The sequence below is a fragment of the Plectropomus leopardus genome, chromosome 6 (genome assembly GCF_026936395.1).
Source record: "Plectropomus leopardus strain MGB_pleo_1.0 chromosome 6, ASM2693639v1, whole genome shotgun sequence".
NCBI classification, from domain to species: domain Eukaryota; kingdom Metazoa; phylum Chordata; class Actinopteri; order Perciformes; family Serranidae; genus Plectropomus; species Plectropomus leopardus.
In genome coordinates, this window is record NC_142181.1 from 4,108,974 (window position 1) to 4,134,368 (window position 25,395).

The following is a 25,395-nucleotide window of genomic DNA, read 5'->3' on the forward strand; positions in this document are numbered from 1 at the left end:
ACTTATACCATATCTTATTAAATGTTATTGTCTGTAATTTTTGTTCTTATGTGTTTTTCAGTTTTGTTCTTCATGTTGTATTGTATACATGTGTTTGTTTTGTTCACTTTATCCCTAATAACAAATAAAACAAAATAAAATAATGTCTTGCTAATCAAGCCCGTTTGCTCAAGTTTCAAAGGGTTAAGTGTCCAGATTCTGTATGAGGGTAAATTTAAATGTGAGAAAACACTTTTGCAGTCATTATATGAGATGTGAGAAGCTTGTGGTTGTGAGGAAGCACAGCAAACCACACGGTAAGGTTAGAAAACACATAATTACAGCAATCACAGAGAAGCAGAGTGTACCCGGAGTCATTTGCATGCCTAAAATGTTGTGCAGCGGGGATGGAAAATGTGTTTCTGATGTACTCTGCCCTCAGGAGAACAAAACACTGCTGCAATATCATCATATTTGCTCTTCTGACAGACCCGTGAAATGATATTCAGCGGAGTCAGCCTCGGGGAAGCCTCAAACAGTAAATCACAAAACAGCCAGAAAATAAAAACAAATGTTGAGAAAAATTCTTTCTGGAAACACTTTTGTGCAAAAAGAAACTCTTTTCTGAGCCAGAAGCTGCAATCATTCTGCAAACTGTTTTCCCCCCTCAGGTTTTATGCAATGCTTCTAATGTGAAACTTTTTAAGTGCTAACCTGTCCTTTGTTTCTAAATATAATAATTACCTTCCTCCAGTTGTCCAGCACATGCATAGCCTCCATGGCAAAGAGCTGCTCCTGGCTACTGACTCAATCCTACCAGTGTGAGCTTGATTGACCAGGACACCTCTTTCAACACTACGTCTTCAACGTCTCTTCTTCCCATGAAACACAGATTGTCTCTTTGTCCTGATCTCGGTTCTTTGTCTACCGGCGCAGTATCTTCCACAAACTCCCATTCAGGAGGTGGACCTGTTGCTGCTTGCTCCACTAAACCAAGACCTACATTCCTGAGTCCCAGATAACAGAAACATGAGTGTGTGTGTTAGTGTGCGTGTGTGTGTAAGCCGTGATCAAAAGAGAGCAGGAGAAGAAAAAGAGGAAGGGAGGAAGAGAGTGATGACTGAAGTGATTTGATAAAAATAAAGCCGAGAAACAAAGAGGTGAACATGCTGAGGGAGGAAGGAGGAGCTCTGTAAATATGCACAATGTAAATAAACCTCAACGCCTGACTGAACGCGCCACTGTGAATAAAACACAGGTTATGATATAGTGGTATGTTTTCCTTGTTGAATTATTTATTTGTAAAAGAAAGAGAAAAATAGCCGAATGTAGCTCCCTGATGCTAACGTTAATCAATCATCACTTTCTTGCAGCTTAAACATTTCAGCCCCAAAATAGGTCTGCAGATACACATTTACATGTAATTTAGGCAGATTTTATTTATTTGTTTATATGTATATTAAAAAGATCCCCATTAGCTGACAACAGCAACAAGCCTTCTTGTCCTGGGGTCCAAGACAACATAACATTACAACAGCAAAAAACAGTGATAAAAATGAATAGTAATAATAGTAATAAATAAAATAAATACGTGGAAAAAATAAAAATAATAATGTTAATACAAAAACACAACTGCATTGAAAATAGTAATCAAAGATAATTAATTAATGCACCAATTAATCAATCAACTACCAATAAAATAAATGAAAATAAAATAAAACAAAACAAAACAAAATAGAAAAAAATTAAAATATTATTCTTGACTAAGCAGTTAATTTAGACCCCTTTACTACCCAAATTAGCACGTGTAAACCTGCTTAAAAAAAGGCTTTAGACTTTTGTCCCATCGCCAGAAGAGCAGAGTTGTGTACATGGCTCTGCAGCAGACAAGTGTGTGTGTGTGTGTGTGTGTGTGGATGATTTGTTTCATTAGTACATAATTACTGCCAAATGTCAACTTTTATTTGTGGTCTCTGTGTATTATTGATTGCATTATTGATAATCATCATTATCACTGCAGCTTAAACATTTAATTTCAAAAACAGGTTGGTAGATACATATTCACACATATTTTAGCTGCTAACGCTGTTGGTTCTCATGCGTGCATTCGCCATTGTCTTTGTGTTTGTTTATACTCTCCGCTCTGTAGAAGAACAGTGAGTCATTACAAAGATACACCGCCAACTTCTGGTCTGGCATGCATACTGCAGCATTTTCAGTCGTTTTTGCAGATCCGTGTACACGAGGATTATTTTCACGATGTTATCATATTAATGCAGATTTTTTTTAAATGCAAAGAAAAAACTTTTCCATTTTTAGTAGGGCTGTTCTCATCTAAACGTGGCCTTAGTAGTGGCCCTATAGTGCAGTTTCTTTTTTGTCAAGGAGGTTTTCTGATTCTGTTTTTCTAAACTGTATTCAATAATATAAGTGAGAAGAAAAAAGAAAAGAATGCAGAGGCATATGCCGAAGTAAGAAAAAGTAAAACAAAAGCATAAATTTAGATACATATTATACAAATACTATGTTTTCAGTAGTGCCGTTCTCGTCTAAACGTCGCCTAAATATGCCAAATAACTGGACTGCTGATCTTCAAAATACCACAGTGACCAAAGGACAAAGAAGAGAAGTTACTGCCATTTTTATTTTCTCTGAAGAGTTCATTCTTTGCTGTTAAATGTAATTAAAACTAGAACTGAACTCTCATATTGCATGTGAGTGGTATGGCTGTTTGTTCCCACCACATCAAAGTTTCTCTGCGACTGTGGGAGGAAATCAGCAGCTTTTCTTTTCTCTCACATCCACAAACTCTCACTGGACACACAAAGAAGTCTCAATCTCTATTTCTTTCTTTCTGTCCCTCCCTCCCTCTGTCCCCCTCATGCCAGGGCAGAAAGGCTGGCATTGTTTCCTGTAGAGCCGGCATGGATCTCTCCTCACACATGAGAGAATCTCTCTTTTCTTTTTCTTCTCTTTTTTTTTTGAAGGGGTTATGAAAGCGAGGGAGGGAGGGAGGCTCACCATTTAGCTGGAATGCAAAAATGTAGACGCGGGGAGGGAAGCTGACAGCCTGCCAACTGGATGGTGAATAAAAATGTAGATGGGATGAATAATAGAGATGACAGACAGATAAAAAGAAAAGGTGAAATGAAACGCAGCTGCAGACAGGTTGTTTTTCAAAGGGTTATCTTTTTCAGTGCATCAATCACCGAAGTACAAGTGAAAACCTTAATTATGGTGGCATGTCTTCATAGATGCAAACTTTTTCATTTTTAGGTGCACAACGCCTTTTTATTACCGTTCGAAGCGTGCTGCGTTCTAGCACCTGCACAAGTAATAACCAAAGATGCAGGACTCTTCATACTGAGTTTGCCATTTAAAACACTGTCCCCGAGTAAATCTGGACTCAAACTACGCGACTAACTCCGTCTCCTTGCTTGGAGATGTATTTTAAAGCAGTTAAAGTAAGTGACTAACCTCCCTCAGTCACACAGTGGCACTGCGAAACTTACATACGTCTTACATTTAGGAAGACTAACGGCACGAGTGAAAGGGGATGATGGTCTATTTGAGAGAACTTGGTCATCTTTCTTAATATATCTGCCTTTTCAAATGTAGATGATGTTTTTCCCCCTTTATTTTGTCTTTATTTTAGTAATTGTCAATTTTTTGTGTATTTATTATTATCATTATTGTTACTTTTATTTTATTTGTCTGTCTGTTTTAATGTCTGAGAACGGAGAGCAATGTGCTGTTAAGTTCAAAAATGAATTTAGAAATGAAAAAGAGAAAAAACAATACTTTTAATTATCATAATTAGATGTTTAAAATGTTTTATTTAATTATTATAATTATTTTTAAACACTTTTTCTGGTCATATTCTTGTCTGATTGGGTTTTTTGTTTGTGTGTTTTTTTGTTTACTTGTTGTTGGGTTTTTTTGGGGTTTTTTTTTACATTTTCTATTGTCTATTTTCCTATACTTTTTTGGGGGGGGGGGGGTCTGCTTACATTTCTCATTGCCTTTCCCCCATGTTTTTTTAAATAGGCCAATTTACTCAGGTTTCAAAGAGTTAATATCTGGTGCAGACAAATTCTAAAATCTAGATTTAAAATAAAAAAAACAAAATAGAAACATTTATACCCCCACTTGGGTTATAAATAAACACCAATACCAGTTGTTGGACTAAAGATGTAAAGGTTGTCCTGTCACAAATACGGCAGACTGATCCAAATGAAATGACTCGATCTTCCTAAGAGCAAAATGAGCAAATTTTGTTGAAATAATTCTAGATTATTAGATATCTTGTATGCAAATTAGACATTTTGTCTTGATGGCAGGCAAAAATGTTCACACCGTGCCAAAAATGAAAAGATGAATCATCTGGGGAGCACGCATATCCACATAACCACAGTAACCTAACGTAGCTCCTGAGCTGCGAGTGTGTGAAGAGGATCTACTGTCCGCCCTCTCATCCGGGACAGCAGTCACTCATCTGGGACAAATAAAGTGGTCAGTTAAGCAGACGAGGGGCCATCTCAGAGAATGTGGAGATAATCGGGAATGTGAAAACAGAAAAATGGACGGGTCACTTCATACTCAGGAATGAATCTGCCTTTCCTTTTATGTCAGTCTAACATGTTGAGGTTCAGTTGGTTGCTGCACAGCTGCGGGGCCACTCGGAGCTGTTTAAAGGTCCACTGTGCAGGATTTAAAGGAACATATACAGGCAGAAGTGGAATATAATCAGGGTTCGAATTACACAGAGCCTCATTTTCTGGTGGGCGCCACTAAAACATGTCACATGCACAAAGTGTGCGGCAGCGTGCGGTCAATAACAAGGTTACTGCGAAAAAACTGTGAGCAGCTGATACCATCGCACAATAACAACAACATAAAAATCACCAAGAACTTCAATAACCTAATCGGAGAAAACCAAAATCATAAAGCAGAGGGCGCAGGTAACATCTTTCTGCTTCTGATACACAACCCTTCAAGAACAACACATCACGAGAACAAAAAAGCTGAGCATTATTTAGCAAACTAGTTTATAACAACAACCTCTCTCCCTCTGTCCCTTCTGTGATGATGAGGAGTTCAGGTGTCTAAATGTCGGGATTTGAGTGCAGCGCCGCTTCACGCACAGGTGGCCACAGCAGGATAAACACGGAAGTTAAATAGAGGCGACAGATGTTCGGAAATGGAATTTAAGAGTGAATAAACACTACAACACTGACATTAATTCAATTTTATTTTAATTATTTCCGGAACCTTTATGTGCAGAAAATCTATAACACAAAAATGAACAATTTTTTGGAGTTCCCCTTAGCTTCCCCGTAATTCAAACTATGAATATAATATAGTGACTATGTTCTCTTTAGCGTATAATTACCTGAAATTCTAATTACCTTAGAATAAGCCGTTTAAATCTGCATAGGGAGCCAGTCCATGTTTCTACAGACTGGACAAACCAAACACTGGCACTAAATAGGATCAGTCGCGCGCTGGCATTGGCCGCCACAGTAAACAGCCCCTCAGCAATGAGCAGTTTCGAAAAAACACTGATTTATTTATGTGAAACTGCATTATTCAGTGTTTTTACCCATTTTAATTAGCGGGGCCATTTGTTTTTGAGAGGCAGAGACCTCTGCGCATAATTTGGCTTCAACTAAAAATCTCCTGATCTCGCTCAGAATTAAAGAGGGCACAGATCTGAAGGTATTAAGCAGGCTGGATATGTCAAACTGGATTTTCTTCTGTGATTTTACCACTTTTTAATCCCCATGTTTTGAAGAGGAATAGACCTGTGCAGGTATTTAGGCTCCTGGTAAAAACCTCCTGTACAATTAACACTGAAGGAATTGTAACCAGGAGAAGTTTCAGCTGGTTGCAATCTGCCATCATCACCACTAGATGTCACTGAATCCCCCAAATTCACCTACTTTTATTCATTTAAAACTGCAATTGTATTTTTCGTGTGATTGGAGAAAATGTGTCTTTGTCCATTTCAAACATTTTTAAGAATTATATCATTTACATTTCATAAAATCCACACATATGCATATATATAACACAGTATATATATATATATACATACATACATAAATAAGGGGAGCTCAGTGGGTATTGTGGGCGCCCGTGTATTAAGGTAATATCTTTGACGTTTGCGTCCAGCTCGTGGCCCTTTGCTGCGTGTGGCCCCCTCTCTCTTCCCCCTTTCATGGTTATACACTATCCTACTGCCTTAACCCCCCCCCCAAAAAAAATCTTACATATCTATATGTATTATCTATGGATTCTTTCACATACTTTCATAAAATGTACATACTTGCTACAAAAGCACGTCTGGTCACATTAACCCTTAACATTCACCCAGGAACAACTTTATAGCCTTTGTTCTTTATGATAGAAGCAATACTCCTCAATCTCCTACCAGCCTGTGACATATTTGCAGGTTTGATCATGTGTTCAAATTATTCGGCTGGATGCAATTTGTAGCCAAAGGCGAGACGCCGTGTCTGTGAGATGCTCATAGCAGGAAAATGCTAGAAAAAACGGCGATGAGCATTTTAATGAAAGAGGAGGAAGGAGGCATCGGGGCTTTGCAGATGTGTCACAAACTTCCTTGCAAACACACCTGGCTGCTTTATGGAGGTCCAACGGACGACAGTCTGTGTGCAAATAATGGCAAAGCATACAACAACACCTGTAAAGACACCTGAAACATCAAATAACTGGCTGCTCTTTATCCTTTAAGAAGCTCTTTTCCAAAACCACATCTCTGTGTCCGGGAGGAAATCCAGCCTGTGCTCTCTATGTCGGGAGTAACCTGACTTCAAGATTCCCGCTGTGCTGGGGGGTTTGATTCCCGCTGTGCTGGGGGGTTTGATTCCCGCTGTGCTGGGGGGTTTGTCTCCATTTTTAGTTGGTCTGCCTCCAAACGATAACGTAACGTGCCAGATGGTTTGTTACACAGAAGCATCTGAGCCGTCACAGGAGACAGTTTGGGAAAGGGCGTCTCAAAAAGTACTTGGCAGCTGATGGGATGAACCATCTATCACAGGCAGGGGTCGACAGATTATTGGCCTGATTATTGGGGCCAATATTTGGCATTTTGCCGATTATCTGCATTTTATTTGAATGATTGCTGATTCAATTAATTAATTAAAAAGTATAAAGAAAGTGTCGGCATGGGAGGAACTTTTTACTTTGTAAAACCCCTGGATGCTGTTTTTATTTATTCATTTTTAATTAAAATTTTCACTTGTCTTTATAAAAAAAAAGTTGCTGGGAACTTTCTGTATGTGATGTTGAAAGTTTCAGTTTTGATTAAACATTTGCTAAAAACATTTAAACAAACTCTGAATAATCGGTATCGACCCTGAAAAACCAGTATCTGTCGATCCCTAATCACAGGCCAGTCGAGAGAAGAGCGAAAACATCTTTCTCATTGGGAAAAGCTTTGGTTACAGCCTCTTCTTTCAATGAAGAAATACTCCTCTGTTCTAATATAACTGATGCTATTACGACATCTTTCTTAAAAAGAGGAGTATTGTGTCATGTAATTGGGGTATAAGACACGTCCAGTAAAATCAGGTCTGCAGTTGCCAAAAGGATCAATATTTGGCGCACTGTTACACAGAACATGAGAGTGACTGATTCATTTCACTGAGGCGTCCATATATTTAAAAAGACAGACCAAGACTATCTCCAACTGTGGTCTGAGCCCTGAGATCTCAAGACACACTGAGGACACATTTGCTGCATCCAAAACTGCATTTAGAGCTGTCCACCTACGATCTGATCACAGAGGACACATGTTGACACCATGTCCAAACGGAGCCATGGACCCACGTGAACAACGACCTTTTTTCAGTGTCAAGGAGGCAGAAACAACTGAGACGGAAAACAAACAGCGAAGGATGACTGTTCCTCTACTTCATCAGCTGAGAGCGGATGAAGGGAGGAGGGGACAGAGAGAAGACAGCAGGATGATGGAGGAGGAGTATTAGGACAGACAGTAGCAGCAGAGGAGCTGATACTGTGTGTTTTGCTTCTATCTCGTCCACACAGCTCTGCTCGGGTCCCCTGACTTGTGATAATAAAGCCTGTTGGGTAATCCTCCTTCTGCAGGGACATCTTCCCATACATCCGTCCACATGTCTCTGTGTCTGTCTATTTCACATTATTAATCTCCTCTTAATTCCTCCATTTCTTTAGCTTTTTTCACAGTTTTCTCTGCCTGCGTTCTCGCTGACTTTGGGGTTTTATTTATACACACCAGAGCGACAGACAAAAGACACAACTTGAAGGACGGGTTGATTGATGCGTGGTCATTTTTTTGTTTATTTTTGAGTTGTGCAACAGAGCTCAAGACCTACCTGTTTAGTTTGGCTTTCAACTGAACTTTTTATTTTTTATGAACATTTATTCTATTTTATATTTTATTTAGTTATTTTTAAATCTGTTTTACAGTTTTAATATTTTACATATCATTTTAACATATGTACTTTTTTTACTTTGTGCTGTTATGTTGTCATTTGCCTCTTATCTACAGTTTGAGTATTTTACTTATTTATCTTTTATTATTACTATTATCATTTCATCAGTATCTTTACCTGTGTATTATTTATTTACCTGTTTATTTCTTTTTTACCTGTTGATTATTATTTATTTACGTATTTTATCTTATTTGATGTATTTTTTATTTTATTTCTTTTCTTCATAGGTTTATTCTGCCTCTGGTGTTTCCTCACTTATGGCAGCGCTTCCTCAATTCTGCAATTATTCATGCATGTGTGTATTTGAACGTGTGTGTGCGTGTGTGTTGGGGGGGTTACGTTCACTGTGTGAAGCACTTTGGGTTACAGTCTGCTTGTATGAAAAGTGCTATACAAGTAAAGTCTGATCGATTGATTGATTGATTGAGAGTAAGTGTGTGTCAGTGGTATCACAGCGCGTTCTGCACAGAAAAAGAGTTGAAAATTTTTGGCATTTCAGGGACACCGTGTGCTGCAGTGTTACTTTTGTTTTTCTCTTCAGCGTGCAGCCAAAGCCAAATGACACATTCTGTTTTTAGAACCAAACCACAGATATGCAGTAAGTTGTGCCGTGGGAAGAAGGGTGGATTCACTATAGGCTCCTTTTCAAACACGACGACGTGCCGAACATATGCTGCGTAAAAATTCCACCAATCACAAGAGGTAAACTGTCTAAAAATGTTGCTACTGATGGCGCAACTAAGCATACAATCACTCTTTTCCAGCTGTAAAATCCTCTGGGGTAAGTGCTTCTTTCAGCTGCATTTACACGCTGAGTGTGTGAAACTAATGGCATGAGATGAGGTAACTGATTTTGGTAAAACACGATAACAACAATGACAAGATAATTAAACATCTGGAAACCACAACATAAACTCAACACACAGCCAGACTCAAAGCTGAGAGTGAATTTATGGCAGCGAGGAGGAGGCAGCACAGCTCAAACACAACATGTACGTATGAAACCACAGTCTGACAATCCCAGCAGACGGCCTTCAACTGATCTCAGCTCCAAACCCCTCAGACGCCCACCAACAGATTCTTTCACTCAGAGTGAGACATTTGTTCATTTACAAATGTTGCCAATTTGTAGCAGCCAAAATATTTCTTAAACTGAGACAAAAGTGTTTCGGCCAGATCAGGACAGACATGTGACATCAGAGTTATCACTGAATACCAGGGCTGGGGGATACATCTATTTAAGATGATTTTTTTAAATGAAAATCTAGATTTTCTCTGAAAGTTTTATAAGCCGCTAGGCTGCGCCCTCCCCTCATGCATTTACCTCATGGATGTATTAAGAATCTGGATACAGCGTTAGAGGTGGGGCCTCGTTCACTCCTATGAGAGCTGCTCATGAGGCAAAAAAAGCTATTTTTCCAGGTATAAAATACCCGGATCTACTGGCCCATAAGGCATGTGCACTAGAGACTTACGGCGGCAGAGCCTGACTTCCAGTTTAATCTTGCGGCTCTTTTAGACTTTCACAAAGTTATCAAACTGAATGGCTTAAATCTAGATGGTGAAATGAGTCATTTCGTGGGGGTTTTGATGCTCAAAAAAGATGATTTACAGACGGCTCTTTCCCGATGGACGTCGGTAGGGAAATGTTTCTCTGGGCCTGTTGGCATCATGAGACCAACCCGGATGCTGTAATTCCACTTTTGGCCACTATGTAAAATTTGCATCAGAGCCTGGTGCACTGCCTGGGGGCTTGGCTTCCCTCCTAGAGATACAGACACACGACAACATAACAGCAAGCTATACTGACAATGACGAGTACATTTCCCAAAAAAAAGCACCGCCTCATCTGTCGTTTTGCAGCATCAGATCTCGAACAAACCACAGTCCGCTGCAAAGTTTGTTTAAAGGTTGTTGCAACTAACTGCAGCAGCATGACGGATTTATTTCAACACCTCAAACAGAGGCAGCAGCTGAGTGTGAGAAAAGTGTCTGACTCCGAGATGAACAAGACCGTGTCAGTCCACAAACAGCCAGCTGAAAAGAAGCCAACATCAGTGAAATAATTTTCTCGTTGTGTCCTGTATGACAGGGAAGCGACCCGCTGCAAAGCTATTACCGATGTGGTCGCGCTGCATATCACTAAAGATACGATACCCCTAAATATGGTGGAAAAGCCTGCAGGTTTATCCACATGCTGAAAACTATCAACCCTCATGTATGTGCTACAAAGCCGCCCTGCCTCGTCTGTACAATCGTACACGTGAAAAGATCACAGAGAGCTGGAGATGTCATTTAACTCCACTACAACAGACCTAAGTTCAGTCATTTAAACACGACCAATAACATTATTTAACAAAGAAATAACGCTGAACGACAGTTGTATCATTTCAGAATCGGTCATTTTCAATACTCTACGGTTAAACTGCAAAACTGTGCAATATGCAACACTGACTGACTACATTTTTCAGTTTGCTTTTGCTCATTTTTATTGCTAAAATCAAAGCGAAACTTGTTTTGAGTAATTTCTCTGTCATTTGTAAGAAATCAGAGATTTTATTTTTAGGCCATATCGCCCAGCCCTAGTGAACACAATGAATGACACAGGAAGAAGTCCACTTATGGAAGTTTAGGTATGACAATTCATGTTCTTCGACTCTTTTTCCACATTTTTTTACTACATAATGGCAGACTGCACGAGCATCATTGCTCTGTGCCCACACAGAGGAGGCATCCAAACCTAAACATGGCATTTACGAGCTTCATGGGCCGATGCTGAATAGCTGTGGTTAGGTGGCGTCCTCAGTTGTGGCGTCTCGGCTTCAAGAAACAACTGCGACAAAAACAACAACTTTCTCTTCTGTGAGTCTTTACAGTTCATCTTGTTGCAAATCCATCAAACAATGTAAAGAAAGGTTAAAAAAATGTAATTGATAAAGAAAATAAGCTTTCTTTTCTCTTATAGGATGATATAGTTATCTTAATTGTGTCATATTTATGCTTTTAAATGTCAATAATTTACATAATTAATGTCAGAAAAAGGCAGGGTAAAATAAACCCCTGGAAACCTGAGCAAAATCAGCTTGATTTCTTTCAAAAGCATGGCAAGAAGTTACAAATTACAAGAAAATTACCTAAAAATGAGAACAAAAAAGGTTAAAAAAAAAAAAAAAGAATTATTTTTTAAAAAATTATCATTAACTTTATTAACTTCCAACCGTTTTTCCATCTATCTCTGCCTCTTTTTTAAAACTAATTTTCAGGCCATTTTCTTGACACCTGTTCCTAATGTGGGACATCTCTTTGCAAGTTGCTCATTGCCTTTTTATCCATGTTTTCAAAAGAAACCAATTTGCTCAGGTTTTAAAGGTTTAAATGCATGTGAAAGCTGGTGTGGTTCCAGGTTTCAACACAAACCAACTGACCAGTTACTCTGAGGAAGAAAAAATATAACTGGAATATATATTTGCATATTTGAAATAATGTAGATTACACTGGCATATGGGATTACACGTACATCTCCTGCCAAACCTTTGTCTGTAAGCAATGCATTTGTACTCAGGCACATGGCCAGACTCAAAGAAAAGCAGAAAAAGAGTCTGGGAGAAACAGGAGGAAGTGTGTGACAGACAGAGGAAGAAGATGACATACAGAGACGCTTCATCCAGCAGTCTGAGTGTCACTATATGTAGACTTCCTGTACAGAGAGCCGAGCCAGGGCCCATTTCCTGTTAGTGACACGGGCCAAGGTCAGGGTTAACCTCTGCTGTGGGACGAGACTGACCTCAGCTATGAACACGACCGCTGTGTTATTATCACATCTGCTCAGACTTCTTCAATTTAGTTTTGCTCTTTGAGTGGTGGAACTGGTACTGTTGGGAAAAAGGGTTTCCGCTGCCTTAATTTCATACTTGTATAAAATAAATTTATTTTCCTCACTAACATGTATTCATCTACGTATGTATTTTAAAAGAGTACAGCTGATTTCAACTCATTCTCTCAGTATCTTTCATAATATTGTCTTTCTTGCTGAGGTGAAAAGTTAATAACCCCTCTCAACATCTTTCAACCCTTTAAAAACTGGTCAAATTGGCTTGATTTCTTTCAAAACCATGGGAGGAAGGCAATGAGCAACTTAAGAGGAAATGACCCAGAAATTAGCAAAAAAATTTAATTAAAAAGTATAAGAAAATTATATATATATATATATATATATATATATATATATATATATATATATATATATATATATATATGTAAATTAGTTTTAAATATGTAATCATGATAACTAAAGATAAAGTTCTCTGGAAATTTTTTTTAAAAAATAAAACTCTACTAATTTTTAATTTAATTTATTTTATTTTTTTTTAAATTTTTTAATAATTTTTTAATAATTTTTTTGTAATTTCCATTCAGAGAGAAAGCTAACACCTGACTTCCGCATTAAAAGTCCGGGGTTTGCTGGACCCACCTACCCGCCCGCTTACCCAACAGGCATTCCTGATATTCCACGTTGTCAAGTGACAAAGGCAGGAGCCATCCAGCCGTCCACCAGCCACAACACTGTGACTGGTTCTGTCCAGCGCTGTTTTATGCATATGCATAAAATAAAAATCTGGCAAAGGACTAAAAACAGCTCCTGTGGTAGTTCTTACCACAACAGGTGTCGCCAGGACCACATTTGCCATGATTGCACACACACAGACTCACAAAATGAAACCAATACCAGCTGCTGTAATGTTGCAACACCTTATAATAAAAACATGTACAGTATTAAAAAGATGGAAACCACTTTTATAACTCATTAATTCAGTAATGGAGCATTTGTTTTGCAGCGTTTGTTTTGGTATAAAATAGGGAAGTTGCTGTTTCAGTGTTTTTGTGAAAGGACTGTCTCAAGCAAAGCCTAATCTGGCTAAAAAAGCTCCCTGGCGATGAGATATTTGGTGCAGAAAATGGTTTCTTTTGGGCTACACTCTGTTTTTATATGAGATTTGGTTTGGATCAGCCTGTCAGCATGGTCTTGTTCCAATCAGTGAATTATTTGCTGACATTTAAACTGTGCAAAACCAGGGATGCATAAAGACATTATTCAGACCTTTTTAAAAAGGTCATTCAAATATATCAGTTTGATCAATGAATCACATTTGAATGATTACCTCTACGCAGTGTAGTATTTTTCCACAGATAAAACTGAGCCTAACCACCACACATTAAAATGCAAATGTATGCTCAGTACGATACCAGTGTGTCCCTCGTAGCCTGATAGCATGAGTAAACACTGATTCATTATTCTGGCACGAAACGCTAAGCATTGGAGACACGCCATCATCAGCCGGCAGCTAAACACACCAGCTGCCCCAACCGTGTCTGTACCAACACAAAGCGGTGTGAACACACACGTGCACAATTCTACACACAAATATAACGTACACACTAGAGTGGCAGGAGATAAGAGGTTACAGAAATGAATCCAAGGACTGAATGGGGAAAAATAGGTGAACAGAGTGAATGAATATACCTCTCTCCTTCCTCAATGACGACTACCTTTGACTGAAAAATGATCCTCAGGTGACTTTCCACACATGAATACAGGCCATGGCATAAATACAGAGGTAAAACGAGCAAATAACACAACACAAAAACCTATATGTTGGGGCGTGTTTGTCATCAAAGCTGAGAAATCACTGCCAACAGAGATGTGTGAAACTGCAGCGCAGCAGTTCAGAGGATCACAGAGCCTGTCATTATCAGATTATTGTCTCCAGTGACAGCAGAAATTATACCTCAGAGCTTCCACGACTTGTTGTCAGTATCCAAACCACTGTTATCCAGCAAAGTGGCAACTTTGACTAAGACCCCGAGCTGCAGCCACAGGCGGAGATGACTCAGTGTTTCTCTGGCTGCCTCTTTACTCAGGAGCAGGGGTGGAAACAGTTGTAAAATATAATTTTTTTACTTATAAAAGGCACGCCTCTGTTACAGTAAATTATTAAAAATTTGATTCAGCACCACCTCCCTACTCCAGTTGCAGATATATTGCATTAGCTCATTATTTCCACTTGCAGTAAGTTAGCTGTGAAAGGTTTACACCACTCAAAGTCCAGAGTGAGTATCAAATCTCCCCCCGTGGGTCGTAATTTTACGAGAATACTGAAAACAAACTGCCGTGTTTTGTGGAAGTACGCCGGAGGATTAGGGCCACGTTAAAGAAAAAAAAGTCATGATATTATGAGAATAAAATCATTTCGAAAATAAAGTCGTAGTATTGTGAGAAAAAGAGTCATAATATTACGAGAATGAAGTCACTGTTTACCAGGAAAAAGACTGCAATTTTATGAGAATAAAGTCGTAATATTATGAAATAAAGTCAGAATTTTACAAGAAAAAAAGTCGTAATTTTATGGGAAAAGAGTAAGAATTTTATGAGAATAAAGTTGTAATATTACAATAATGAAGTCGTAAATTTATGAGAAAAAAAGTCAGAATTTTCCGAGAATAAAGTCATATTTTTATGAGAATGGGGATATTATATTACAGAAATAAAAATTTTGCCAGCAAACCATAAAACAGGCGAGAGCACTGTGTGGCACAACACGACAGCGGGGACAGCCGCTGCCATGGAGGCTGCCTGTGCTCTCGCCTGTTGGGAAGGTCTGTGTTTGTAAAGTACTAAGCATTAAACTGGATAAATGAGACTTGGATTATACTGCATGAGTCGTGTGAGAGTTTCTAAACTGATGTTTTAATATAGCTTTGCTGTTGTTTAACACTCACCCCTATGACTTCAGTTCAACTAGAATTTTTCTCAGTTTTAGGATGCTCGGTTCACCACAGAGGCATGCAAGAGAAAGTTTTCTTCGTGAATTCAATGCAACACATGTGAGTAAGTGGTATACAAATGGTCATCGGGGGGGCAAGCTGTAAACCAGAACAAAGACTTTAAAACATCCCTCCAGGAATGTAGTTTGACCTAACAAGTTATATGTGTATTTCTGTACTTTCAGTGACAAATATAGAAAGAATATCTGCCCACTCACAAGTAGACCGACCAGCAAAACACTGATTTGATTTTCAACCTTCACGAAGACCTGAAGACAAAAACACCTGGGACAGTGAGAGAACTGTCGTGTTTTACCTCCCCCTTGAGCAGGGTGACTGAACAGTGAAATCACTGGAAGTGGGTGACTGGGAATCTGGTATTCCAGAGGTAATCCATTGCTCAGTGGCTCCGTTGACTTTTGGCTCAGTTTTCCCAAAGACGTGGAGCTGGACGGGCATTCTAGCCTTACGGGGACAAAGAGACTCTTTCAACAGCAGTAATCCTCTGGAGGAGGAGTGGGAGCGCTGCTGGCCTGCTGCTGCATACTGGACTACAAGACCCACACTGAGGCTGCACGACCACAACGCACCAGAGACAGGACTGTGTGTGTGTGTGTGTGAGGGTTGGACCGATATATTTGGGACCAAAACTGGGCTTTTATCAAACAGTGGATATATTTCAAAGCTGTGCACTGTGCACATTTCTAATATTTTGTCAGTTATGCAATTGTTTGTCAATTGAAGTGGCTTGTTATCTTCAACACAATCTTGGCACCAATTGGCTATCATCTGACGACAATGAGGGACAATAATTTGGGCTGATCTGGTGTAGCCAGAGGATATCGGAGACAAAATTTCCTCTTTTGTCCACTGGTCATTTCAGCTAATCTCTATAAGCAGATATCTGCATTATATTTTGACCAATACTGTTTTTTCAGGGCCACTTGTCTACTTAATATTTAAATATATGTACACTTAAGCAGATATGATGTTTTTAGGTGGCTAAAGTATGTTTTGCTGTGGCCCTGTCCACAGCAGTACATCACTTAGCTTCTGTGACAGTGTTGAGGGACTGTACTTTATTTATCAGAGGAGAGGAGGCTTTATTCAAAATAAATGTGAGATAATAATTTTTTAAGTTGTATGTCCCTCACCTAAACCAAAATTAAAAACACAAGTCCCTCGCCAGTGCTCAGATTTATTGCAGCACCCCTTTTCCCTTCAGAAGTGAAGAACAGTCCCTATTGCTAACCACGGAGGGAGGCCGACACAATGATGACGAGCCGAACATCTAGTCCACTTAAAGTCCGACTAAGGTGTTTATATGACAGAATAGCTCGAATGTTCTAGATATTAGTCCAAGTTTGAGAAATTCGATTTAGTCCAATTTCAGTCGGACTAACATGTTTACAAGTATTTTAAAAATCCATTTTAGTGGGATTAACACAATAATTTCTGAATGTTGTTTTCAATTATGTGCCCAGCACTACTCCTTAAAAAATATTGTTCTCATTCTTACATTTCGTTACAACTTGACCACGGGTCCGGACAGGACGAAGTTTTGTTCCAGATCCGGACCACGGTCCACCAGTTGGTGATGTCTGGTCTACGAGCTGAAAGAGGGCATATCTCGTATCATATATCACTGAAATCAATAAATCAATTCTCCCCCAGTGCTGGTGTACTGGGACAAGGATAACAGTCCCATTAAATGGCCTAATCGATCCATAACCGTAGCTCAACTAAACTGTGCACGTAAACGTACTGAGTCTCATTAGTTTCCTTAAAAAACTAAATTACTCCACTCTCTACATAAACACATCAGTGCTTGTTGTTGTGCATTAGAGGTACTTCGGATTAAAAGTTCCCGAAAGGCAACTGGCACAATACTGATTAATTCAATAATAAATATGAAATAAATCAAACCACATCATGTCAGATCTGACTTGACCAGCGTTAACAGAACCTCATGTATTAACCTGCCAATAAACAAGTTTAACCAACAGATGCCACCAGTGTAAAACAGGTTCACTAATGAGCCAACATCATCCTATCTGTCCCCAAAACAAACAGGCAGCGTGTTTCTCTCAGGGCTCCTGAAGGAGGAGCTTCAACTTCAACGCTATATACAGCAGTCACACACACACACACACACACACACACACATATTCACGGTGTCACTCACCCTCCTCTCTCTTATTCAGCTTGATGCTCTCCTTCGCAACTATCAACTCATCCAAAAGTAAGCTGCAAAATCCATCGAGGGTCCCTTTACTAATACTTCCAAAATCCACCCCGCTCAGTCATATGTAGGATTGAACATTGTTGGTGGTACACTATGAAAGAAGGGAGTGACAGGGAGGAGGTGGAGACAGGGGAGGGAAGGGAAATGAAGGGGAGAGGAGGGGACGCTGGAGGCAGCGTGGGATATCCCTTTGAGTCATGGAAACTGATCCAAAGAGCAGACATGCTCACAGACAGCCAAACAGCCCTCTGTGTCTCTTTGTATTGTCCTGTCATTCAGCCTCATTACACTGAGAGGACATTCAACAGCTTCTGGAAACACTTACTGTACTTCCTTATGGAAAACAGGCATAATGTCATTACCGAACACACACGTTCTCTGTGTTCACCGGTTAATATGATGGAGTTCACTTCATTTTCTTCTGTTGGGTTATAATTCCTATATGTACTGAATGTTTTTGAGTCATAGAGGCATTTTTTTTCTCGTGATCATTTTCTAAATTTTTTCCACATTCATTAAAAAAATGACAAAAAATAAATCCGAATTTTTTTTATTTTTTTTTTTTATCTGTGAAAAATATTTTTTTCTTCTTTTTTTTTAGGATAATTTTAAGTTTTTTCCCAGAAAAAGAACTGACTGAGAAAAAAATGGCACTCGTTTTAACAAATGAGGAAAATAAGGAATTATCCTGAAATTTCTTTTATCTGTTATCAAAAAGCAAAGGAATAACTTTTGCTTGCCTTATGTTGATTTCATATCATATTTCCATACTTATTTGTCTTTATATGTCCCGGCCACTTATTTTTTTCTAAAATGCATCTACAGTGTTTCGTGGTTGAACCCCAGTATTTTTCAAAAAGTCACATTTGCTATTGATATCACAAAGCTCTTTTTTGGGTGTGTCTTGCTATATTTTGTAATATCCCTGAAAGGATGACTGAAATTTCTTTTATAGCTTATGACACACCCGTAAGCCTTGTGAGTGAGTGTGTGTGTGTGTGCGTGCGTGCATGCGCGTGTGTGTGTGTCCAAATAGGCCAGGTGAACACAAGGAGCAGCAGCCAAAACACCATGAGATCATCCTTTACCAGTCTGCTGCCTCTGCCAAATCCTTTGTTACCATGGCAACTCCACAGGGAAAACACTGTGTGTATTTGTTTTTGTGTACATGTGCGTGTGTGTGTGTGTGAGTGACTGCAGCATTATTCCTTGCAGTCACTTGTAAAACGTCATATTATAAGCCACCAGTGTCTCAAACGGCCTTTATGTCGGAGTGTGAGCACGAGAGCGTGATAGAGGGAAAGCTTTTCAAAGAGCGAGGTGGAGTGAAGTGAGGTGAGCAGTCTGAGAATGATTATGTCTTTGTTTTGGGATGAATTGCCGGCCTGAAGGCATGCAGCACATAAAAGACAAAGACAATGAAGGGAGGAAATGATGGGGGAGGCAAAAGAAAGGGAGAGAAATCTGCAGAGGTCATATCCCAGTCTGCAGATGACATGCATTATGATTGGCTGCCTGTGTGTGTGTGTGTGTGTGTGTGTGTGTGTGTGTGTGTGTAAGAGCTGTACATGCTGCAGCTGTTGCAGAGGCAGCAGACTGTAGATGGTACAGCTGTTTCTGTGAATAACACAGTGAAGTAAGCAATATGTCATGACCTATAGTAACCTCTGCTGTCCCGATGGGGAGCTTGTCCTAACTGCATCATCCCCACACAGTAAGATTCAGATTTTTTTTTTTTTTTTTTACATTTTTTGGGGATATTTTTTGGATAACTCCACTTTATTACAGCTTGTGTATTAGTAGGAGTTGGATAGTTTGGGCCAGTTTGCTTTGCAGGACAGCAAACAGCTGAGACTTTGCAGAGCAGACCTCCTTCATAGTGAGCAAAATGTCCAGAAAACTTCATATATAATTATCTTAATTATGCTTTTCAAATTATGTTACAGAAAAAAATTAAAACATTATTATTTACTAGCATTTCCTTGTCATTTTCTTGATTTTTTTTCTTATTTTCAATTAATTCTCCTATGACTTTATAATCACGTAACCTTTAATAATTTCTTGCAATTTCTTAATTTCTTGTTAAATTGCTCATGCCTCTCTTCCCATGTCTTGACAAGAGATTCAGCCAATTTGCTGAGGCATTAAAGGGTTAACTGCATTGTCCAAAGTGATGTGTGCAATATAAAATTTATGTGGGTTGATAAGAAAACTGAAAATTTAACTAAAACAAAATGGATGCAATATTTTTTCAGTTATTATTACTATTTCATCATTTGAAATTGAACTTGAAAGCCTATCTAATGACTGATACGGAGCAACTTCATCAGGTCAATGAATGTGTTCTTTTAAATTACAACATGCATCATCAAAGGGGATCATCCCCCAAGGTTTCCTCTACGTTGGATCTCTTTTATCTGAGATTTTCTTTTTCTTTTTTCACTTTAATAATAGCACACCCATCAGGCCAATTATTGTTAATTCTGCAGCTCACTGCAGAGATTCATCCTTCACCACGCCTTCGGTTTTTGCTGAATACAGTCAAATGGTGTCACGTTACATGAACGGACACGAACCAATCAGAAGCACACACCCACTTGAGCTTACACACGGAGGTCAATCACCACTAAAACTGCTCCGCACTGATAAATAATCACCACCCAGACCCTGATGTTGTAATTGAGTGGTTTTGATGCAAATTGTCTGCATGTAATGATGCTCAGACTCCTACTCCAAATTTATATCCAACAACTGCCAACATTTGCTAATTTTTCCTCCATAAATGCACTCATTTCCCATGGCTCTTACACTAAGCAGCCATGATGCACTGAAATTACAAGCTTATTACAGTCCTCTGCTGGTGAACATCCTACAAGGCTGGCTCTCTCCAGGAAAATAACACCACTGCCAGATCACATTCAAGGTCACCCATATCGCTGACAGCAGAAGTGGGACACCCGGAGCACCCAGAGGAGGCATTAAGACCCAACACAGGAGGGCTGGGGGGCAGAAAGGGGCTGGATGGATGCTGGGTTTGGGGTTGAGGGTGACGGAGGGGGTAGATAGAGTGCTTCTGTGCTGGCCTGATTATGCTCTCAACAGAATGAGTTCACATAACAAAGGATTTATTATCACTAGCTGGAGAGTTGCTGTGGTCTGGGAACTCTGCACAGCCGTTTTCTCTGCCAGGCGCCCAAAAAATGTGGCCCAGCTCTGCTTTGGTCGGGAGGTTCAAACAACAACGATCCCTGTATGGGTCTCTTTCGCACTCGGCCTATAAAGCAGCTAGTGTTTCAGAAGGGTGGGAAGACCGAGAGGCTAATGTGGCAGTGAGAGAGCTCTGCCTCTCTCTCAGGCCCAGGCTTTGCTGTTTTACTCTCCGTCTCTAACGTCTTTACTCAGGTACAGCAACACTGTCGATCTGGTCATTCCAGGTTAAAGCAATTGATGATAGTTGATGGGATTAAACTCATACTGCATGACTGACTGTGGAGTGTTTTTTGACAAAATATACAACGCAACTGATTCAGTTTGGCCACAGTCTCAGCTAATGCCGTTCAGGTGCATACAGTGTGGACACAAAAGGTGGCTTTGGCATCGGGATCGTATGCCGTAAGCACTGTCAAAGCAGCAATATTTGACAACTTTAAAATGAGAACATGCTGGATGAGTCAAACCACAATACAATGATCTGCGACAATGTTGCTATGACCACAGCTGTGAATGTAGCTGCAGCAGCCAGTAGCTCCTCAAATCCTTGCTACTTTTTTGCTATATTTTTCTGTTTGTTTGACTCCATGGCCCCTTCTGCTGAAGCACGACTTTTCAATGATAGAGAAGCACTTATCAATATCGGGGAAAGTTACGTGGGGTTTGGACTGAATGCAGCAAAAGACTTGAGGACCTTCACCAACTGCATGCAGAGCAGCCAGTCCGACCAGAGGTAAGAAACGAAACCAAAAGCACCAGACAAAGAGAGGGAGGAGAGCCGACATCAGGGCGAGGCTGACCCAACTTGGACCAAGAGCTGTTCCTTAACCAAGCCTTCTTCTGGCTAATGTCTGGTCGCAGGAGAATAAAGTGGATTAGATGTGATTAAGGCTCACTCAGCTACAGGAGATCAGAGTCTGCTCAGCACACATCTTCACAGAGGCATGGTTAACCCCTACAATCCCTGATAAAGCTACTGCACTGCATGAGCAGACCTTGTTCAGAGCCAAAAGGACAGAAGACTCCGATACAAATTCAAAAAATGCCCTGCAGGAATTGAATATTGTCATCAGCAGCAACATGCTCAAGCAACAGGATGGAATTTTTCATAGTAGCTGCTGATTGTAATCAACTTATCCTTCAACTCCAAAGATGTAGCAGGATCAAGGACAAATGCAAAGTTTAAAAAATGACTAACAAGTCTCCCTTGTATGACAAACGAACGTGGGCCAGGGGCCTAAAGTAGGCAGCCAATGGCCTCCTCCTTACTTCCTATCCCCCTACTTCTGAACCCCGTGCCTGACCAAACCCATCTTTGAACTTGACCTTCATTTTTATCTCGACTACAAAACTGTAAAGTTTCATGACTCCATCTTTTAGTTATCACACTGGCAAAAATCTGTCAGAAAGACAGACATATAATACCTGCCGTATCACACATAGTTTCTGAGGTGGTTACCACCACAAAAGGTGTGACCAGGACTACATTTTGCCAAGATGACACACACAAACACAGACTCACAAAGTGAAACCAACACCAGCCGTAGCGACTTTGTTGTGGCTGATATATAAACTAACTTATCTCGCTCAGTATGTGATCCAACATGCTGGCCAGCCAACTGTCTCAGGCTTTACAGTTAGCAGACTCCACCTGACAAGCTCAGCTAGACTCGCTGTGTCTGCTGCTGATAAGCAAAGGACACACTCAACTTCCAGACAAGGAAACATCCCAAAGATCCCACACTGGACAAAGACAATGTTAACCTTCTATTGAGCCATTTCGATGAATGCAGTGGTAACAGAAGGTCATTAATCAGGTTTGACTCCAAGTTTTTTTGCAGACTGCATTCTTGGATTATCATAATAATGCATTAGTGGATTATCATAGTAAAAACATAAAACACCCATGGTTATTCTGAACATGGAAAACTGCCCTATATGTCCTTTAATCAACACAGACAACCCTAAGTTCATGACAACCCTTTGGGAATTACATCATTTGCTAACATCACTTATTTAGACACTGATAGTACTGCTCATAGTTATCAGACTGTGTCACTAGAAACATCACAAAATGTCACTCTAACTTGGCTAAAAAAAACAATAATTTCTCTTATACAAGCCATTTTGTCATGTTATAACTACATCATAACTTAAAAATAAGTGTTAACTCTTATAAATCATTAGTTACTGTAACAATTGTGAAGTTATTATACTTCAAATATGCAAATTTTATAGTGTTTTCACCAAATCATCAGGGATATTTTGTGTCATGTACTTCTTTCTGACATCATCAGCAGCTTCTATACTACATGTGCATGAAAATGAATATGATTACAGCGTGATATAAGAATTTCACTGCTTTGAATCACACTGTACTCTAAGTGTTAACCAAAAAAAGATTAAAAGAAGATGTTACAGAAGCTTTATAATCAAGCCTGCTGGCTGTCTGACACTTGCACTTTTCACACACATGTGCACACGTGCACGTGCACACACACACACACACACACACACACACACACACACAGAGCTTCTTGAAAACAACATAAAAAGAAAAGTCGGTCTGTTATCTTAAATACGTGAAGCTTTAACTTTACCTGACGGAGTGGAGGCTGTGTGTGTTGGGTGCGGTGGTCCAGTAACACCACAGGACTAAACAAACACGCTGCTGCTGCTCATAAAGTCAGAACGGGAGCGTAAACTGCTGCCGGTGTCAAAAAACTCCAAAACACAAAGAAAGAGACAAAACTCTGACTGGTATCCAAAGAGGAAGCTCCTTTCTTTGTTTTGTCCCCACTCTCTCTCTCGCTCTCGTGTTGTCAGGGTCTCTCACTCTCTCGCCAAACACACACACACACACACACACACACACACACTGTCTGTCACTGTCATAACACACACTGAGCTAAAGCCATGTGGCTGCTGACACACACTGTCTGGCTGCTGCTGGGCCCCTCCCTCTCACTCTCCCTTGACTAACATGCTCACGCTTTCAATCTCTCTCTCTCTCCACACACACACACACGCACGCATGCACGCACGCACACACACACACACACACACACACACACACTCTCTCTCTCTCTCTGTCTCTCTCTGGGCTTTCCTGTCCGGTCAGCCTCGCCCCAACACGTGGGCACAAGGCGCTCATTCTTTCGGATAAAGACACGCTGTGTTGTTCATGAAAACCTGCAGAAATGTTCACCTTAAACGGGACTCGTAGGTAAACAAGGTGGTGAAAGAGAGTGGAGCACAGCGAGGGGGCAACTGGCCATTTTTTCTCTCACACTGGACCTACTGTTACTCTGAGCCACATTTCCCCACATGTTCACCTCTCCTCGGTCTATTATGCGCCGCTATATTCTAAATAAAATGTCTCATTTTTTCCTCTCTATCACTTAAAGACATTTCATCCAGTGTTTGAATTTGGTGTTAATTTCTACAACTGTCTGCACAAGACAAAGACAGTTAGCGGCTAAATTATACCATAACATCTGTACGTCCTTAATGGAATCTGAAAAGATACAGATAGTCAAAAAACAAATGTAAATGGTCTGTTGGTGTGTGAAAAATGTTGAGCTCTAAGAGCTGGAAAAAACATGACTTCATCTACACTCATGCCACGAGTGAGATCTGCTAATGTGTGTGAGGCTCTGTCCGTGGCAAAGGTTTCCTCTGGCCTCAGTGAAAGCTAACAGGCTGCGTAATGCCAGGATGTGTGCCACCACTGGCTCAAGTAACTGTATAATCTGCCTACCATCTAAGCCAATAATGAACACTTCTACCCATTAATACGGTCTTTAACAGTTTTTAAGCACATATTTTAAGATTCTTTTACACATGTGTTTATTTTATTGGATTCCTGTTCCTTTTGGGGTCCAAAATGATGAAAGATGTTATGTAATTAAATGGTAATTCAAAAGAAATTATTCAAAATTAGATCAAACAAAGCAGCTATTTCTAATCAAGCCAATCACTAGAAAAGAAAAGATGGACTTGTATGTTTCAGCAAACCATAGAAATGTCGCATTTGCAAGTTATTATGTAGTTGATATGTTGCAGCTTCAACATAGCTGTTAACCACACCGTGATTAACGTGGTTAATTTAAGGCAGAAAACTCACTGGGTTGTGGTTAAGGAAAGATTATGTTTTAGCTTAGAACCACTGGTTTTGGAGACACAATCCCTGCTGGAAATGCATCAATACCTAGGTAAAAAGAAACAAAAAAAACCCACTGCTTTTCATGCTACTATCCCTGCTGCAGAGACAGTAATCTGTCTCTACAAGACAACCATGTCTGGTGCCCAAAAATGCCACTGGAAAAAAAACAGTGACCAGTAGCTGCAAAACACCATAGTGTGATGCCTAGAAAGCTGCTGAAAGACAGCTGTGGATCATTGCAAAACAGTCATGTTTGGTGCCTAAAAATCCGCTGGAAAAACAGCGACGGGTTGCTCCAAAACAGCTATGTTTGGTGCTGAGAAAGCCGCTGTAAAAACTACACAGGTCACTACAAAACGAAGATGTTTGGTGTCTAAAAATCTGCTGCAAAATAGCAACAGGTCGCTACTAAACACCTAAATTTGGTGCAGAGAAAGGGGCTCGAAAAACAGTAACAAGTTGCTACAAGACAC

General features: G+C 39.9%; 1 protein-coding gene across 15 annotated transcripts in view; it reads right to left on the bottom strand.

Annotated features, from left to right (window-relative positions):
• Window positions 1–23,618, bottom strand: part of phldb1b (pleckstrin homology-like domain, family B, member 1b) — a 140,248-nt gene extending 116,630 nt beyond the window's left edge. For 3 of the 15 annotated variants that reach the window (XM_088078531.1, XM_088078523.1, XM_088078530.1), the window contains exon 1: window positions 724–930. In XM_088078531.1, the coding sequence (XP_087934657.1) occupies window positions 724–759 (36 nt within the window). In that variant the 5' untranslated portion in view covers window positions 760–930. Of the gene's footprint in view, window positions 1–723; window positions 935–17,487; window positions 17,636–23,357 lie in introns of those variants that run through there. The other 12 variants (XM_088078524.1, XM_088078521.1, XM_088078518.1 and 9 more) reach the window with 8 other exon arrangements.
• Between the last annotated feature and the right edge of the window lie 1,777 nt (window positions 23,619–25,395).